This window comes from Primulina huaijiensis, chromosome 18, assembly GCF_012295235.1.
Source record: "Primulina huaijiensis isolate GDHJ02 chromosome 18, ASM1229523v2, whole genome shotgun sequence".
Lineage (NCBI taxonomy): Eukaryota > Viridiplantae > Streptophyta > Magnoliopsida > Lamiales > Gesneriaceae > Primulina > Primulina huaijiensis.
Genome location: NC_133323.1, coordinates 4,270,973 through 4,290,009, shown reverse-complemented (window position 1 = coordinate 4,290,009; position 19,037 = coordinate 4,270,973). Strand labels below are relative to the sequence as shown.

Sequence of the window (19,037 nt, the reverse complement as noted above, 5' to 3'; positions counted from 1 at the left end):
TGATCCGATCTATACATGCAGTGAATATTAATACTTAATATTTTTTTATAGATCTGATCGGATATCAGTTTCATCAAATTGGCTAGAGATAAGGTCTCAATATTGGAGTTATTATATTGTGTTCACGAAATGAGATCAATCTATGTCACACCTGAAATAACACTTCTCTATATTTTAATACAATATATTTAATTGACCATCTGAATTTAAAATAAAATAAATGTAAGCCGCCATATCAAATAATCAATTATTCATATTGTATTAAAACATAGTATTTTTTTTAATTCTTCCTTATTTTTTTATTCTGCTTCATAAATGATGTTTTTCTTTTTATCCTCGTAAATACTGTAAGTTTTTTCTTTTCTTTTTTTTTTTAACTAAAATGTATACATGTTGATGAATTTTAAAGTAACAAGTATATATTCTTGAATAATCCTAGTGACGGTCCCAGCATATAAAGCCACAGTTAGTCAATGCTAAACATCACAATCCAACACAAGATAACTCTTGTAATATTTATTGCATTCTTAACGTCATTGGAGTTCTCATGTGGTAATCACACATCATGAGATTATATCAATTTTTTCATGTCGCTTCTATCAAAATTTTAAATTAAAACATTGTAAAAATGGAACCTATTAGTTATCTCACATCAGTTAGATGAAATCTTTGAGAATTGTATTTATAGATTTGGACAATTTTCTTCTCTTGAGCTAGTTTTTGGGATTGACTCAGGTTCAAGTCCTAATTTCAACATAGTATCAGAACTCATATTTCATCGTTATGTGTTAGATTGTCAAATTTGTAAGAGTTACATACAATTCTCCTTTCTTAAGCTAGATTTTGGAGTTGAATTAAGTTCAAATATCAATCTTTTAACACAATCTAACTGAAGCATATACAAAGTTGAATATTTCTTGATTTTATTGGAGTTAAGAAAATAAAAAAATAATTAAACTAAATTAGTCGAACTATATTATTTAGTGCCAATTGCCATGGAGTAATTCCAGTCAAATCCAACTATCACAAGCAGACAACAATCATTGGGATTTGAGACCAAGTTTTATATGCGTGTCAAATCATGAAAAGACTGGTTAACCATGGCGATTCTACCTCAGTGTACCATATCTCTCCAATCAAAATATTTTAATTATTTTGTTGCGTCAAAAAGTTGTCCCCAAATTTTCACACAATTGTGGTATTTTTATTACTGTTTTTTTTCTTACTTATAAGACACGTTTTTTGTCATAATATTAAGTAATTGTTGAAAATATAAATATAACTTTTTAAGTTTTCTTTTATTTATTGAGTGCTTACAATAAAATAATATGTTATATTTTCGATAGTTAGTTGATTATAAGATCACAAATTAAATAGGGATATTTAGGAAAAAATAGAAAAAATAATTCGAAATATAGATACATGTCTATATATTTTGGACAAAACGAAAATAAAAATGTAACATGTATAATTGGGATGGAGGGAGTATCAATTACCGATAAATATAAAAATTTATATGTAATTTTTGTATAATTTTGAAATAATATGATATTAATTCGGATATATCAATTTAAAATATTAAAAAATTTTACAGTTTAAAATTCTAGTTCGGATAAAATCATATTTCTAGCAAGAGAGTGTCTTATGCGAACCAACACGCACTGTAGCTTGGAATCACCACCATTAGGCAGTGAATTTATTTTGTTTTTACGGTGTCAATTTCATATTCCCAACAGCACCTGCTTGTGTAGCTTGTCTAAATTATACTGACAATACTGAAATTCAGACAAAATTAAAACGAAATTCAAATGAAACTACTGTGGGCCTGTTCCCACGTAATCGAGATTTTATATATTAATATTAATATTATTAATATTATTATAACCTTGGCCGTGGCAGCTGAGCTGGTGTTCATTATATGCATTATTGTTATATATTACGCCCACGTAAATAATAAATCCTCTACTTATTTCAGATCATTTGTTTTTTACATTGGGTCACCGGGAATTCTATGTATATTCCTATTCTGGCAACCCGAGATAATCAAAATCTGAATCGGATCATCAAAAGTTCATTTTTCCTTCTAAGGGTTGATCAGAACTCAAGATTTAGGCGATTCCAAAGGAGAAATTCAAGATACATGTGTGTGTGTGTGTGTGTGTGTGTTGATTGAACGTTAATGGGCAAAGGTCGAACTCTGATTACCAGCCGCAGTGAACGCTATTTGGGAAGTCTTGATAATAACCACGGCCAAGAAAATGCAAACGGTGAGTCGGAACTGGGAGAGGATGAAGTTTGGTCGGCAGTTGACAACACAGAAAACGGGGATGATCACTCGGCAAACGGAGGCTGGAGTTCACGGGCTTCCATGGAGAGCAACGGAAGCTTCGGTATCTACCGGAGTCGCCGCGCCTCACCTCCACCCTCCGACCACCACCGCCAGCTTGGTGGTTTGTCACTGGCTTTCGACGATCCCAGCAACTCGTCATCATCACCGATGATCTTGCACCAATTCCGTGGACAAGACGGCGTGTCGGAATCTCCACGTGGCCGCCACATGGCGGCATCAGCGCCAGTGAACGTACCTGATTGGTCCAAGATTCATCGAGTTGACTCAGTTGAGTCCCTTCACGAGTTGGAGGATGGGTTGAACGACTATGACCCGGGCGTCGTCGTGCCACCACACGAATATCTCGCCCGTGAGTATGCACGAAGCCGGAAAAACGCAGCCAACTCGGTGTTTGAGGGCGTGGGGCGAACCTTAAAGGGACGAGATCTTAGCCGTGTACGTGATGCAGTGTGGAGCCAAACCCGATTCGACGGCTAATTGTTATGACAATTGTCGCTAAATATTTATTTCAAGATTCCTTCGATCGTTGTAATAATTGGATACTCAATATTGTCACTGGTGGAACGTTAGATTCTTTTGAAATTAATCAAATCAGTTTACTTGGAAGGATCGAGCTCAAGTCAAAAATTAAATAAGCGTCTTTGTTCAAAGCTTCAAGTTTCCTAGTTCATTTTCTTTCTTTGCCGCAATGTGGTTAATCAAGAAATTAACATGAAATTTAAGTGCATTCGGTCAAAGTACAGTATATTATATTGTTCGTGGGATTGATTAATTCCTCGCAACAGCATCACGATCAAGTGGTGCACTTGGAGTTATTCACTTCGACTTTGCCAACAGAACATGAGGATATGTAAAAATGTTAATCAAACCTTGATATGCGTTTAGTGCAATCAAATCCTCAAATATGATACTATTATAACCAAGTATGGACATTTGAGTTAATTAATCATCATTGTTAGTTTCTACTGTCAAAATTAAATTCCAAGAAAAGGGGGAAAAACCGTTCAACAAATTTTTAAATTTACCACTGAATAAATCGTGCAACTATTGCGTACGCTACATGATGTTATTCACACCACTTGCTGTTTAAAAAATGTGAAAGTATTTTGTCACGTAACGAGAAGAGTCCATGACACCAAATAAATTGAAGATAATATTGAATATCTTATCACAAGGAATGGTAATAATGTGCATCATTTACTCCCACATTATTGGATGGAGTTACTCAAACCAACCATTCCAAACCAAGGATGTCAATTTCCTCATAATCTGACGGAGACATATAATCGAATAAAAAATCTCTTTAATATTTTTCTCCAGATCGAATATTGGATTTTCTACTATGATAATTATATTTTGTCCATTCTCATTCCCATATGTGACTGGCAACATTGGGAGTTGGTGTACATTTTTTCAACAACAAAAATTACCAAAAAAACCATGTCAGATTTGACTCGTGCGCAAGACTTGATTCAAATAATCGGTTATGATAGAGGAGATTAGTAAATCTCAGAGATCAGCAATGAGACTCGTTATCAGGGTAAAAAAAATGCCGACTAGTTTGGGCAAAAGTTAGGGGAAAAGGATATATGAACCCAAGAAGTCCTTTTAATGGAAAGGTGATTGATTTGATGGTGGGGTTGGGTTGGGATGGCCAGTAAGTGGAGGTAGTGTGAGAGATTTCGAAGGTGGAACAAACAATAATATTGAGTGGTGCTCAACTTTTTCAAGAAAATGAAATGACGGTATTGATTTATTGGGCTCAAGACTTCTCGGCGCCACCGGTTCTCTATTCCCACCTGCATTTGTCCACGATCCACGCCCCCACTAGAGGATAAGAAACATGACACCCAAAATTATGGAGTTATATACTCCCACCACTATTTATTTCATTCGTTAACCCGTGACATATATTGAATAAAGACATGTCCAAAAGAAAAAGGTTAAAAAGCAACAGATTAAAAGCAAGGAAAAGAAACGAGATGAGATGAACTTGACTAAATAATCCCCAATGAAGTTTCTTATGAATAATTTATTCATATCACCTCCACATCCCAATTCAGTAGTAGCATGCTTTGGAAACTCATCGGTCGACTTCTATTGGCACCCCCAAGGACCCATATATAATAATTCCACGGTGAAGTGGCTGTCGAGATTCGGCTGAGACAATTAGACAGGGTTATCTCACTTTCAAGTCATTAAATGAACGTAAACCGACCCTCCTGTTGCCACCCTTAACATACACTTTGCACCATACACGTATATAGGATTGTGTGCAACGCCATCATAACAAAACAAAAAGCCTACTAGAATTTTCATACGGGCCATTCAACATAAGGACGTGAACTCCGAAAATGGAACATCAAATAAGAAAAAGCTCATGTTTCAAACATAACAATCACTCGTCAACCAACTGCACATGCGTAAAACATATACCCCACACTTCATATATGGAGACAACAAACATATGCAGCCATTGTCCAATAAAACCATAAAATCCAAACATTTTTTCTTTGCTATGATAACAAAACTCGAAAAAAGGAAAAAAATTAAACAGTGAATTCAAACCATCCCAAACAAGAACCAGTTAATACAAGTATTCCACCGCAATAGCAGCTAACAGCTCCAACTTCATGATCCACAATCAAAAGCTGCTGATTTCCTCTTGATGCTTGACACATCACTACACCAACATATAATTATTTTAAATTTTTAATAAACATTAAACACAGAGCATGCAGCAACAAAAGAAAAGAAAAAAAGTTGATCTGAAGTGACAGGGAAGAGAAGTATTTCAGTAATTCCAAACACTGATAGACCAAGTCTTTATGATGCACTGAAGCATGTGTTTTTTTTTTTTTTGGTGTAGATGATTGGATTCAATGTTATGGCAATTGAAAAGAAACAAAAAGATATGGTGTTGATGATTGGATTCAGTGTTGAAAGCTTGACCAGGACAATCACATTATTCAGGAAGTAATTATCTAAAAGAACATCCAAGACCATGCTCTTCAAAGGTGGTGTGTCCTGAGAATAGGGGCGTAAATATTATTACATGCGTCAACACGTGGGGAAGGGGGTGTAGAAATATATTTAATCCTAGAAAAAATTAAAATCAAACACAAATTTTCAAACTTAATATCAGTTGAAACTAGGCAGATTATGATAGTCACGGACAGCACAAAACTACGATGGTAATACAAAGACAAGGGGAACCATAAAATATCTTTTGTAATACAATAGGCAACAAACAAAAAAATTTTGTAACAACTTGGTCATGCCAGACAAACAGAGATTCCCAAAAACCCTCCACGAAAATACTGTCGGAGAGCATAAATAAGAGAGAGGAATAAAAATTTTTTTGTTGGAGACAAGCATGCATTTGCTAAAATTTCTGACATGGCAATCGTTGGATATACCTGCGGCTGTTGCAGTGTCGGTGGTGGGTAGTCCCCGTATCCAGTGTACCCTGCATAGTAGAAGTTTGGATCCTGTGCTGGTTGAGTATATCCATAGGTTTCATAACCGGAGGTATATCCATAATATCCACCATTCCACTGATTTGGATCAACCTGAGGCAGGAAGGTTTTGATAATTAAAGTGCATGCAACAAAAGTAAAAAGGACCAAACAAAAGTTACATGAATAGAACCTGTTTGTTTGACGGACTACGACCCCATGAGAGTCGAATGCTTTGTCCTCCCAACTGGGTTCCATTTAAAATATTTATAGCTTGTTCCGCGCATCTTCTGTTATTATTTATGAGTACAAAACAAGTTTTTATATGCACTTTTTAAACACTTGACTAAAGAGAGGAACATATTTAATACCCTCAATTTACCTATCACTAAACTGAACAAATCCACATCGTTTGCCGGCAGGTATTTTCACGTGGAGCAACTGTCCAAAATTCCCAAACAGCTGTCTTAATTGCTCATCAGTGATATTAGAATCCAAATTCCCGACAAATATCTGCAAGGAAAAAGCCTATAAACCATGAGTACAAGCTTCGTTACAAAAGCACACATATGCAAATATCAATACATTTTACTCACAGTGGTGTTAGTTGGATCATCCTCACTTGCGATTCCTTGTGACGTCTGGTATGATGCTGCAATTGTAAGATATGTGAGGAAACAGAGGAAAATACTTGAAAAGTAAACGAGGGAAAAAATTGGCGTTGAAGAACAAATAAGAATCCATGACGGTCCACACTAAACACATCAAGTGAATAAAAAACTGAGACATCCCATTTGAGAGTCATTCCAGCAATTATCCAACAATGAAAGCCACACCATTCTAAAGACAGCTGTTGACTATGAAGATGACAGCAACTAAAACAGAATATAAAAAAATTGGGTATTATACGTCTGAGGTATCATTAGTAAGGAAGTATAAGCAGCGTAACAGCTGGATACGTAGCATTAAAAATAGTGTCATACAATCAAAGATCAAGTATGGGCAAAAGAGCAGAAAATAACTCGTTCAGACTAGCCAAGATAGCTAACTGAAAAATAAAAATGTTGGCCACCTTTCCTTTTGTGTGACTATTTCTCATCTATACGTCATTCAGTTTGAGCCAACACACCCTCACAAAGCATGCAAAAGCTACTTTCCTGGCTAAAAAGGATCACTCTTCTGGCAGCTCCAATGACCGAAACTCTCGGAGTTGGAAGCCTAGAACTGGAGTAAGGAACAAGCACAAGGGCCAGTGGAGATGCTTCTAAAGTATCCTTAATAGCAGAACATCAAATGAAAGCACCACTGCCAACATTTCCAGCATTTATTTGTCCAACTAACGACAATCACTTTTATAGCAGTGAGAAGCACAACTAACAGGATGTTTCGAGTGTGTTAATTTCCAATTTTGGTGAGCATGGTCTTAAAGGAACTGTACCAAGACATATCGAAGCATTGTTTAAAGTATGAGATACAAAGACAATTAAAACTGCTTGGTGTAAGCAGTTTCAGTGGCCTCTTATTACTTCCCAATTTCCATGGACAGCCCTTTAAAGAGAAGTAATTATAGGGTTGCATTAACTTCACATGATTAGAGTTGGATCTGAAAATAATCAATTCCTTGAGGAATCAAAAGTAAGTAGCATTAAATTAAAACTGACCTACAAAAAAACCAGGCACAAAAGAGTTATCATTTCAGCTCACATTGGCTCCAGGCCACTATATGATAGAGCTTCCAATCACCCTGCTATGAGACAACCATAGCCTTTTATAAGATTATGCAAAGTTTTAATCCGTCAGAACCTAAAACGTTCAAAGCACTGGAAGGAAATGACACCACAAGCTGTCCTTATCTTCAAGAATTCAAGAGAGCAACAAACTCAAAAAAGCAAATAACACCGCACCAGATGATTCCTCAATGCATTGAGACATCCAAATTCAGATATCAGAACAGAAGAGAATAACAGAAAAGATCAAACCCAGAACAGGTAAGTTCATCGATACTCCAGTAGCCATCCAAATATTTAATACAAGAAACAGACATACCTTTGTTCTGATTCCCCATTTTTTGTTTGTTAGCAGCTGCACCAATTCGCATCGGCCTAGAGGAACAAAACATTCCATTCATCTCATTCATGGCACGCAATTGTTCAGTTTCATCACAAAATCTCACAAACCCATAGCCCTTTGGACGCCCAGTTATCGCATCTGTGACAACTTTCGCACCCTTAATTGAAGGATAAGAGGCCCTAAAAGTTTCTATGAGCATGTAATCAGTAACATCAGATGCCAAATCTCCAACAAAAATTGTGTACTCGGGAGAATCATCACGTTTTTCACCCGCTCCCATAGATGCCCAGTTCAGTCTAAATGTTTGCTCAACATTGGGCATGGGAGTGCCGTTATAAGTCTGAAGGCTCCTTTCAGCAGCAGCATGGCTGACAAATTCAATAAAGCCATAACTTTCTGGTTGGCCAGTTTGCTTGTTACGGATAACTTTAGCAGACACCACCTAGGGAGAAAAACAGCTACATAAGATCCAAAACCCAAAAAAAAACTTGAAGTTCAATAGGCTGCATCGTGTAGTAGGTCATATGTCCAATTTCCAGTATGGCACTAGTTAAATGTTTTCCCATTAAACCACCACAAAAAATTATGCCACATTGTTCCCAAATCCCAAGTGCACAGGAAAATAGCGAATTTTTAGGGTCAAGTTCAAAACAATGTAGTTCAGGGATTTAAGACGCTAAGAACAAAGTGCAAAACAATTTCTAGTTCAGGGTTAAGGTCATTTAATTATGGAAACAAAAATTTACAAAGGCTAAGATTTTCCTAGTATTACAATTTAGATCACTTACCTGAAGTATAAAGCGCCAAGATACAAATAATTTATTCTCAAAACACTACACTCAAATGCTAAGAGATGAGTAGGTATAACGCAAACCTAATAGTTTTCAACCTAAATCGGAATCTCATACGGGCAAAAAGCCTGATCAACGAATCAGAAATGCAAACGAAAGAAACAAAACAAAACATAATTAAAGAAAGAATAAAGCTTGGAAAATTTGACTCGAGCACTAAACTTTCCAAATACTAAGAATCAGCCTTCCTGGATTTAAAAAAAAATCACATATGAAATTGAAGAGTGCAGGTATTCACGTATACCTCCCCGGAAGTGCCGAAACAGCTTATCAAATACTGCTCGTCCATCCAATACTGCAGATCACCAATCCAGAGACTCCGGATCCCGTCGTCCGCCACGGGCTGCGCCTGACCCGTCGGATCGGGGGCGTACATAGACTGTTGTGGAGGCTGCTGGTAATAGTAGCCAGAAGCGGGTGGCTGCTGTGGCGGAGGGACATGGTATTGCGGCGGCTGCGACATCCATTGATGAGATTGCTGTTGTTGAGGGTATTGCTGGTATTGAAGAGGCGGAGCGATATGAGATGGGACATTGGAGTTGGGCGGCTGCATCATCGTCGGGAGGAATGGGAGAAGCGGTACCCTAATACGGATTAAGAGAGAACGACGTCGAGGATCTTTGGCCTCTAAATATTAAATATTAATATGATATGAATAGTTTTAAATCAATTTATATAATATCAAAATTTTAAAATAAAAATACAATTTATCAAAATTCGAAAGTAAAATTTTATATAATTTTATAAACTTATTAGAATTATAAATCGATAGTGAACTTATATATATATATATATATTTTTTTTTTTTAAGGAATATATATATATTTTTTAAATCATATGAATATTGCGAGATAAATATCTGAACTGATTTATCAAAATAATATTTTTAATATCTAAAATATTATTTTTCATTACAAAATATTGTTTTTTATTTATGTTATGAAGGAATATTACGTAATATATGTCGATTTTAGTGAAAATTTTTCGACCCATAAAAATTATTATTTTTAAATTTGAAATATTATTTTTCACTGTAAAAATGTCATTTTTTTTATCAGTTATGTTATGAAAAATATTATGTAATATATAATGATTTAAGTAAAAATATATTTTTTTAATCAAAAATATTATTTTTCATTGTAAGTATGGACTCGGTTAATCCATCTCATATATATAGCTCAATGAGAACGTTGCACATGAAACATACTCATAAATTTATTAACGAGTGGTCGTTAAAGTTTAATTTTGTAAACTACATCAACATCCTCGTAATTTTTTTTAAAAAAAACCTAAATTTTTTTTCTGATCCTATCAATATTTTTTAATTAAATAAAGATGAAATATTTTTAGAATGTTAAGGAGTATTTTTTTGTTTATAAAATATTACTATATGATCTCAAAAGTAGCTACTCTAATGTATCTCATCCGGTGAGTCTCATAGGTGAGTTTCATATGAGACCGTCTCACGGATCTTAATCTGTGAGACGGGTCAACCCTACCTATATTCACAATAAAAAGAAATAATGTTAGCATAAAAAGTAATACTTTTTCATGGATGATCCAAATAAGAGATCTGTCTCACAAATACGACCCGTGAGACCGTCTTACACAAGTTTTTGTCGTATCTCATATATTATAAAATATAGCATATGCATGACATATTTGTACAATTTTTATTTATATAAAATAATCATCTGGTGTGCAAACAGTCTAGTCAATTATTTTTATAAAACTCTTCTTAGAAAAATTAAAATTTCTATTTAAATTAGTTTTTTAGAATTTTTTTATATGATCTATTAAAAAATCAATAATTATTATATTTTTATCAATTATTTTTATATAATACTGTCACACACCCATCCTTATTTAAATAAACATCAAATTATTCACAAATTGGTAATATAATTACTAAATCTTTTTAGTTTATTATATTTTATATATAGGAAACCGGATAATCAAAACGTTGAGAAAAGTAAAACCTCTTCCATTTCATTTCCGATCGGTGTATGTATATAGGAAACCGGATAATCAAAACTCGATTTCATCGAAATAATTTTTCAACTTTGTCAACTTTGTTGATAATTCTACGTCTTCTCTCTATTTCGTGGTATTTGGTTTTGTTGATTTTGTTGGAGATTTAGGTTAGGGTTTTCGTAGTTTGATCAGGGTATTGGAGCAAATAGAATGGCACAAGCCGTGGAGGAATGGTACAAACAGATGCCAATAATTACGAGGTGTTACCTCACAGCTGCAATTGTGACGACGATTGGTTGCTCTCTCGATGTAATTTCTTGTGCCTGTTTACATGTTCCTTTTTCATTTTCAAGTTTTGATATTCTGGAGAAATCTTTATTGTTTTTTTAAGGAAAAATGGAATCTCGTGTGTCTTGTGTTTTTTTTTAGTATGATATCATATAGGTTTTCAAGTAATATTGGCTGCATCTTTGGTACTGAAGACAGTTTTATTGGTTCTGATTATTTTGGGGGTTTAAAAACGAACTTATTGGTTTGCAGGGAAAAAGCACCAAGCTATTGGCGTATTTGTTTTCTTTCTCAGGTTTTTGGATTGGGCACTTTACTAAGTTGCAATAATTTGTTGTGATTTGCAGATAATATCCCCTTATGATTTGTACTTGAATCCCAAGCTCGTGGTGAAACATTACCAAATATGGCGGGTTATTACCAATTTCTTGTATTTTCGTAAAATGGGTAACTAATCTGCTTTCTATCCTTCACGAAGATGGGTTCAGCTGTTGGATTTTTGTATTTATTTAGTGATGAATGAATGGAAATAAATCATTTTGTGGGGCTGAATTTAATCATGTCTGATGCATATGATCATTACTTTATGCTATCCAATATTTAGGGAATGATATCCGTGCCTTGGCCATGTTGACAGTATAAACCTCCCAAATTCTGCTGCTATTTTACTCTTTGTCATCGAATACATGCTTGGATGTGTTTATTGTTCGTTATTTTTAGAGACGTTACTGTATTTGTTAAATGTTTTTATTGGTCCAAATCATGTACTTGTATGATGTGTGCATCTTTTCTTTGTTTTGTGGTACAGTGGGATGTTTCTCATGCCTAACTGCAAAATTTGCTTCTTTTTTTCTGTTCTTTGTTCATACTTGATAAATGGAGAAAAAGGTTTTGGTGCATATATTGACCTATTATAAGCTGATTAGATGCAGGCTAATTAATCTGTGTTTCTTATAAAAAAAAATTGTTGCAGACATGCAGATATGCACTGGGATAAGTTCCTTTTTTCGACAATTTAATTATGCTGCATTCGATCTTTAATGCATCACAGATTCATTTTAGCCGGAGTTATTTTTTGCTTTATTTTGGAGGAAGTTAGCCTCCGACTTGATGAGTTTTTTCTCAACCAATACTTCCTTTTGATAACACTGTTTTAAATACTTATCTTTCCAGATTTGGACTTTCTGTTCCACATGTTCTTTCTTGCTCGATATTGCAAGCTTCTTGAAGAGAATTCCTTCCGTGGGAGGACAGCCGATTTCTTCTATATGCTGTTGTTTGGTGCATCATTTTTGACTGGCATCGTTCTTATCGGTGGGATGATTCCTTATGTCGCAGAGTCATTTGCAAAGATCATCTTCCTTAGCAACTCACTCACATTTATGATGGTATGTATGCTTCCTGTGGCCAGAAGAACTGCACGTTTAACAATTGCATTCTCATCACTGTCGAACCTTACTTCCCCTGGAATCTTGCTTTTCTGATTTTGTAGGTATATGTATGGAGCAAGCAGAATTCCTTCATCCACATGAGCTTTTTGGGCCTCTTTACATTCACAGCAGCCTATTTACCATGGGTAAGTGGACTTAAATTTTGGTAAGTGGACTTAAATTTTCATCAACCAGTTGCATGGATGCTTGTTCAATTTTCCTCACAATAATTTTACTTATTTCTTACCTTTGTCGCATTCAATTTAATCAGTCTCTCTATGTGTTGGCATTTTGAGAAGGTTCCTAATTTATTATCAGCACCATTGTTTTACCGCCCGATTGTTTGGTAAATGTGTGAGTAATAAGAGGGAAGTTATTTATTGTTGCATTTTGAGAGCGTTCCTTCAACTACACTTGGTCAGTTATAGTTATTTCCATACATCTGGTGATAATATGTGTGACATTTGTTTACCTCTCTGCAGGTCCTCCTTGGGTTTTCTGTCCTTGTCGGTGCCAGTGCTTGGGTGGATCTACTGGTAAGTCCTCACTGATGCAATATTGCAATTGGTTATATGACTCTTTATCTTGAAGTGACAGATATTTTAGACACTTTTGGTAAGTTTTTGAATGGTGTTTCACAATAGCATATGCATGCCAATGACCATTCCTTGGGGAAATTATCATTTCGTGTGATATAATTGGTTTGTGGCAAAGGTTTCAATTCTATTTGTTTGATAATGAACTTGTAGATGTACAAGTACTCTAAATATATACTGAATGTGCCCCTTTTTTTTTGTCTCACCCAAAAATATTGAATTGTCAGGGTATGATAGCTGGTCATGCCTACTATTTTCTTCAAGACGTGTACCCGAGAATGACTGGTCGAAGACCCCTGAGAACTCCAGGTTTGATCAGATCATTATTTGCGGATGAACCTGTAGTGGCAGCCAGGCCTGCTAATATAAGATTCGCTGCTCCACCTGAGGATGTCCAACAGAATTGAATAATCGAACATGTAATGTACGTGAGGATCTGTTTCAAATTGCATTAGGAACTGTTTTAGAAGTCTCCCTGGCCCAAAAGTGTCCATGGTATATTAGCAAGTTAATTCTTCTTTTTTGGCATATGAACAGTGTAAAATTCTTCTCGTTGGTTTGCATTTGAGCATATATAATAAAATAGGAAAAAAACATTTTGTTACTTATTTCTCTTGTTATCGCACGAGAAACGATTCCCCATATTCTCTAACCCTAAATCAAATGCAAATTGTTATTTTAGTTTCTTAAAACAAATATGGTTTTTACCTATTACAGGATAATTATGTCGTAAAAATATTTTTTAAGTAACTTTTGACGAGCGATTTTGACATGATTTAATATTCTCCGGTTAAATTAATATTGCGCTTAAGGGAACAGTTATGTTTTTTTTCCTTCATGTATCAGTAGATTAATTTTTAATTTAACTTTTTTATAAATATATATATTAATCCATTTGGTTTATAGAAAAAGTGGAGAAGAAATTAAATTTATTGTCAGATAATGTTTGTGGTCTATAGAAAAATTAGAGAAGAGTTTTTTTTTTAAAAAAAATTAAGATGAAAATTATCTGTTTTTGAAATTGAAATGACCGAAAAAAATTGGGTGAAAAACAAAATTTGATAATTTAATTTTGATACACATTTTCTATTACATAAACCCCCGATCGCAAGTCCAGCACAGCTCAGCATCCTTAAACAAAACCAATGGCATTACGCTGCAATCTCCGATCGTCGAGTCTCCAACGCTTCTGCCTTTTCTCCACCTCGATTTTGAACCCAGATTCCAAATCGCTCCTCACAAGCAAAGAGAAATCCCGCTCCGCACTCTCACTCATCCGCTTCGAGAAAAACCCAGAACGCATTCTCGACATCTGCCGAGCCGCAGCCCTGACTCCAGAGTCGCACCTCGATCGAGTTGCCTACTCGCGAGCCATTTCGAGCCTGAAACAATCACACTATTACGAAGGCATTCGAAGCCTCATAAAGGAGTCCGTTACCCGGCCTGATTTCAAATCCGAACGCTGTGTGTCCCATTTCGTTATATTATACGGCCAGGCGGGTCTTATCGGTGACGCTGCCAAGCTGTTCGACGAAATGCCTCAGATGGGCGTCGATAGAAGCGTCAAGACTTTGAACTCCCTGTTGTTTTCGTGTATTTTAGCAGGGGAATACGGCGAAATGAAGAGGGTCTTTTCAGAGTATCCTAACAAGTATGGCTTGGCACCGACTTTAGAAACGTACAACACTGTCCTGAAGGGATTCTGCGAGTCGGGCAGTGCGAATTCATCACACTCTATCTTGGCAGAGATGGAGAGAAAGGGAATAAAACCCAACGGAACAACATTTGCCACTGTGATTGCAGGGTTTTACAAGGAGGAAAAATTTAGCGACGTGGGTAAAATGATGGAATTGATGAAGAAACATGGTGTGGCAAACAGTATCGGGATATACAATGTCAGGATTCAGAGCTTGTGTAAGCTTAAGAGATCCACGGAAGCAAAGGTGTTGCTGGACACAATCTTGGGCAGGGGAATGAAGCCAAATCGGGTGACATACAACCATTTGATTCACGGGTTTTGCGTTGAAGGCAAAATGGAAATAGCCAAGAGCTTGTTCAAGGAGATGATTGATTCAGAATTGAAGCCGGATGCCAAGTGTTATTTTACGCTGATATATTATATGTGCAGAGGACAGGATTTTGAGAGTGCATTAGCTATCTGTAAGGAGAGTATGTCGGAAGGTTGGGTACCAAATATGTCGACTATGAAATCTCTCGTTGATGGGTTAGCGAGCATCGAGAAGATTGATGAAGCAAGGTGGATTATTGGGCAGGTGAAGGAGAAGTTCTCGAGGAATGCTGGTGCTTGGGCTGAGATTGAGGAAAACTTACCAAAATAGAGCAGGGAGTTCTAATTTTTTCCTTTTCTTTCGTTTTATTTTATTGAAAATGGTGCTTTACGGTTTTCTTGGTTTTGGATTTGTTCATGCTACCGCATGGACAGTGCCCAATCTAAGGTTTACAATGTAATGCAATGTTTTCAAGCAAGAAAATACATGTGATTCCTGCATTTTTCATATCAAGGTTTGGAACACTACCCTATAGATGTTATATCCAAGCACCTGTTTTCCTATTGCGGTTATTGTAATTTGGTTTGATTCTGATGATACATACTATTTATTCCAGATTTTTTTTGGGGGAAAGATCCAGATTTTTGTATCTCAGGAATTGGGCAATAACTATTTGTTTGGGCATGCCTGCTTATGCATTTTACTAGATGTTACTTGGTAAAGAAAATGGGGATTTTTTTTTCCATAATAAAAATGGGAGATTTTTCACGACGTATATGGAGTGTTGACATAAAATGTTGACCAAATGTGAATTGAGACTCCTTTTTATTATTATTATTATTATTATTATCATTATCATTATTATTATTACTGTTATTATTAATATTTTGAGAAAGGGGTTGGGGCATTAACCTTTGTAATACAGAAATCCCAATTGTGTATACGCATACAAGTAGTAAACCAAAAAGTGATCGTGAAACTTGTAATGGTCTAAAGCTCACTTTCTCCGCGTCACATAATGTGAAGACGTATCGTTCGTTTTGCGGAGACACCAAGAAATCACACATGATAACTTGGCTCCAAAGAACATCTCAGCTGCTGTGGCGAATAATAGAGCAGCCAGGTGCTCTGTTCATGTTCTGGCCTGTGGCTTCTTTACAAATTTGGTTCCATTTCTCAGATATTGTGCCCCATATGCTGCAGTTGACGCCACCGTTGTAGAAGCCACAACCCAACTGCACCAAACCAAAATAGTAGGATAATTTAATCACCATTCAGAATTCCATGGAAACATGGACGATTTGATGAAATTACCTCAAGATGTAGATAAAAAATTGGGTTTCTTCATTCCCATATTGAGGCTGAAGAAGAGCTGCCGCAACCAGGACCAACTGGAGCACTGTATTTAACTGTGGACGGGAAGAATAGTGTTTTATAACCATAGTTTAAATCTTGTTACACATATTTGACACCATTTACAATGATATCAATTGTGCGCCAAGCACAAACTGAGAAATGTTAAAATCTTTAACAGCTTACACTAATTCCAGACTAGAAACCACAAATCAAGACACGTAATACCTTCACTAACACTCTATAACTATACCGAGGTAGGAGAAAAAGGTAATTTGCAGCCTTTTCAAGTTCTTTTTCGATGCACAAAGTGCAAAATATCATACGGTGTACCTTGCTTATCAAGAGAGGCTCAACTTTTTGGGAATGCGTCCCATCCAGGTTGAAGAAGTCATGCCAACTGTTTCTCTAATTGTGAAAAAAATGGAAAAAAAGAAGTAAGAAAGGCAAGATACTAGCTATAGCCAAACCGATGCTATGAATGACATTGGTCTCACCTCCCAGTCCAAACTGCTAGCTCTTTTATAGACCGCACCACAAACAAGAGCAAAATCACGCAGAACAACAAGTGAAACCAGTCCAGCTTCAAGTTAAGACAAATGCACAATAAAACACAGATCACAAGGTACAAAATAAGGAACATGTCTCATATTCAAATAAACTCTATCCCGATAAAAATAAATAAACAAAAAATAAACTCTATCGCAATGATTTACAGGTAGTGAATACTAGCCAAAAGGCTAGAAAACTGTTTCTTAACTATCTGGTTTTCTAGAGAAAAATCAGGCTGTACTACACTATTTACCGGCTGAAACAAAATTCTGGATAATGAAGAATTAATCCAGAACATGACAGAAATAACACACACACGCGCGGACAGACATAGATGCTTACTCAAACAAAGACAGGCAGATAAATAATCAACATTCATAATACTGAACATAATTACCATGAGTAATAAAAAAAAATCATGTCCTGACCCTAAGGAAAGTAAAAAAAACTTTGTACTATAAAATTAAGGTAGTGCAGGAATAATAACGTAAGTTTTACTCACGATGTATGAGATCCTTATCTACCATTGCAAGCGCAACACATCCGATTAGAACCTGTCAAAACGTAATCATCGCCAAATATGAGCAAACAAAGTTACTAAACATATTTTTGTAACAAATATATGAAAACAGGTGCAACATGATGGAGGATTACTTGATATTGAACATATCAATGCCATTACAAAGAATACAGAAACAAACCTTGTCGGCCAATGGATCAAGGTAGGACCCAACTACAGAATTGATTCCCATCTTCCTAGCTATGTAACCATCGAGCTAAAAATGTAGGCAGAGCCGTGAGGAGAGGAGTATTGGAAACATATTACAATACCACAAAGCAACCGCAACTACCATTCATACCCAATCAGTAGCTCCAGATATAGCAAGTCCAATAAAAGCATATGAATACATGTCATTTGCAATCATCCTGCAAAATGGTGCAGCAATAAACACTTGATTCGGCCTAGCCAAAAGGTTAAAATATCGCACAATAAACATTCTTTAGGGAGCATTTTTTTTAAAGTCAATAATGTTTCACTCCGGAGTTCCCTCCAAAGCTCCCAAAAAATCACAATCAATCTCTATATACAAAGAAATAACACATACGACATAATGAAGTAAACTTTGCTGTTGGTAATATCAGATTGAAAAATTGAAAACACACCATCCAAGCAATGGACCGGAGAGCATCCGCGCGAATGAGATATAATTAGGAAGATTGAAGTAACTGTCGGTGATTACACCATGACTACCGGGAGCATCTATCGCAGACGCATTTCCAAATTTGTCGTCGGCACCCTCGGTCAACAGCTTCTGCGCATCATAAGCAGGTCGAAAACGTAAATTGTGAGGAAAAGAGGGCTTCTGGAGTAAATTAAGGGCACGGAGTTTAATGAAGTATGAGGCGACGTTGGGCTGGAGGAGGAGAGGGGTGGCGGATTGGGACAGCTTCCAGGGAGGATTGCAGAGGAATAGTGGCCCACCGATTGGGAATAGAAACCTAGAACGGAAGAGAAAGTGCGTATGGGAATTTTTCACGGGGGAGTAAAGCAAAAATGGAGCTGAAATCGGGGAAGGAGAGGTCAAAGAAAGGGAGAAAAAGGTTCTGAGGCGAGATGAATCGCGGGGGTAACTTGGAGATCGGGAGAATCGAGATATGAGTGATCGGAAAATGGCCATCGGCGGTGCGCACGAGCATTGTTTGATTGAGCAGTTAGACGTCGGAGAATACGGGTTTTGCAGTTCAAACGGTGGGGTTTGGAGGAGACGGACGGGCTAGGGTGACACGTGTGATGTTTTTAAGGCACGTTTACGAGTGGCTAGCTACGGCAAATTCATGGGAACGACTTCGGTCAAACTCAAATATATTTTGAACGGCTTATTTTTCAAAAATAAAATTTGAAATTGAGATTATATTTTAGGAAAGCATAGTATATTTATATTGAAGGAAATATATCTATATATATTATTATACTTTTTAATAAAATACTTTGTGAAATTTTATTTTGAAATGACTTTGTGCTGTATTTCTGCTACAAGTTTTATCAAATTTCAAATTCACCATATATTACGGCTTATTATACATATATTATTCTATATAGAGCAA

General features: G+C 36.0%; 5 protein-coding genes across 5 annotated transcripts; 3 read left to right on the top strand and 2 right to left on the bottom strand.

Annotated features, from left to right (window-relative positions):
- The first annotated feature begins 1,902 nt into the window (after positions 1-1,902).
- On the top strand, positions 1,903-2,902 carry LOC140964730 (protein S40-6-like). Its single transcript, XM_073424633.1, has one exon. The coding sequence runs from the start codon at positions 2,180-2,182 to the stop codon at positions 2,825-2,827; it is 648 nt and encodes a 215-aa protein (XP_073280734.1). The 5' UTR covers positions 1,903-2,179; the 3' UTR covers positions 2,828-2,902.
- A 1,815-nt stretch (positions 2,903-4,717) lies between these two features.
- Positions 4,718-9,359, bottom strand: LOC140964509 (polyadenylate-binding protein RBP45-like). The gene is made up of 7 exons (XM_073424348.1): positions 8,974-9,359; positions 7,855-8,320; positions 6,405-6,460; positions 6,191-6,321; positions 6,002-6,098; positions 5,770-5,922; positions 4,718-5,033 (listed from the first exon to the last, which is right to left on the bottom strand). Exons 1-7 carry the CDS (start codon positions 9,283-9,285, stop codon positions 5,031-5,033), a joined length of 1,218 nt encoding a protein of 405 aa, XP_073280449.1. The 5' UTR covers positions 9,286-9,359; the 3' UTR covers positions 4,718-5,030.
- A 1,320-nt stretch (positions 9,360-10,679) lies between these two features.
- On the top strand, positions 10,680-13,625 carry LOC140965184 (derlin-2.2-like). Its single transcript, XM_073425284.1, has 6 exons — positions 10,680-11,012; positions 11,339-11,438; positions 12,165-12,379; positions 12,484-12,567; positions 12,904-12,957; positions 13,245-13,625. Exons 1-6 carry the CDS (start codon positions 10,914-10,916, stop codon positions 13,422-13,424), a joined length of 732 nt encoding a protein of 243 aa, XP_073281385.1. The 5' UTR covers positions 10,680-10,913; the 3' UTR covers positions 13,425-13,625.
- A 483-nt stretch (positions 13,626-14,108) lies between these two features.
- LOC140963801 (pentatricopeptide repeat-containing protein At1g11630, mitochondrial-like) lies at positions 14,109-15,641 on the top strand. The gene has a single exon (XM_073423206.1). It carries the CDS (start codon positions 14,163-14,165, stop codon positions 15,354-15,356), a length of 1,194 nt encoding a protein of 397 aa, XP_073279307.1. The 5' UTR covers positions 14,109-14,162; the 3' UTR covers positions 15,357-15,641.
- A 341-nt stretch (positions 15,642-15,982) lies between these two features.
- On the bottom strand, positions 15,983-18,763 carry LOC140964393 (cardiolipin synthase (CMP-forming)-like). Its single transcript, XM_073424121.1, has 8 exons — positions 18,096-18,763; positions 17,792-17,858; positions 17,633-17,707; positions 17,434-17,485; positions 16,877-16,962; positions 16,713-16,787; positions 16,341-16,435; positions 15,983-16,261 (listed from the first exon to the last, which is right to left on the bottom strand). The coding sequence occupies exons 1-8, from the start codon at positions 18,608-18,610 to the stop codon at positions 16,159-16,161; spliced, it is 1,068 nt and encodes a 355-aa protein (XP_073280222.1). The 5' UTR covers positions 18,611-18,763; the 3' UTR covers positions 15,983-16,158.
- Between the last annotated feature and the right edge of the window lie 274 nt (positions 18,764-19,037).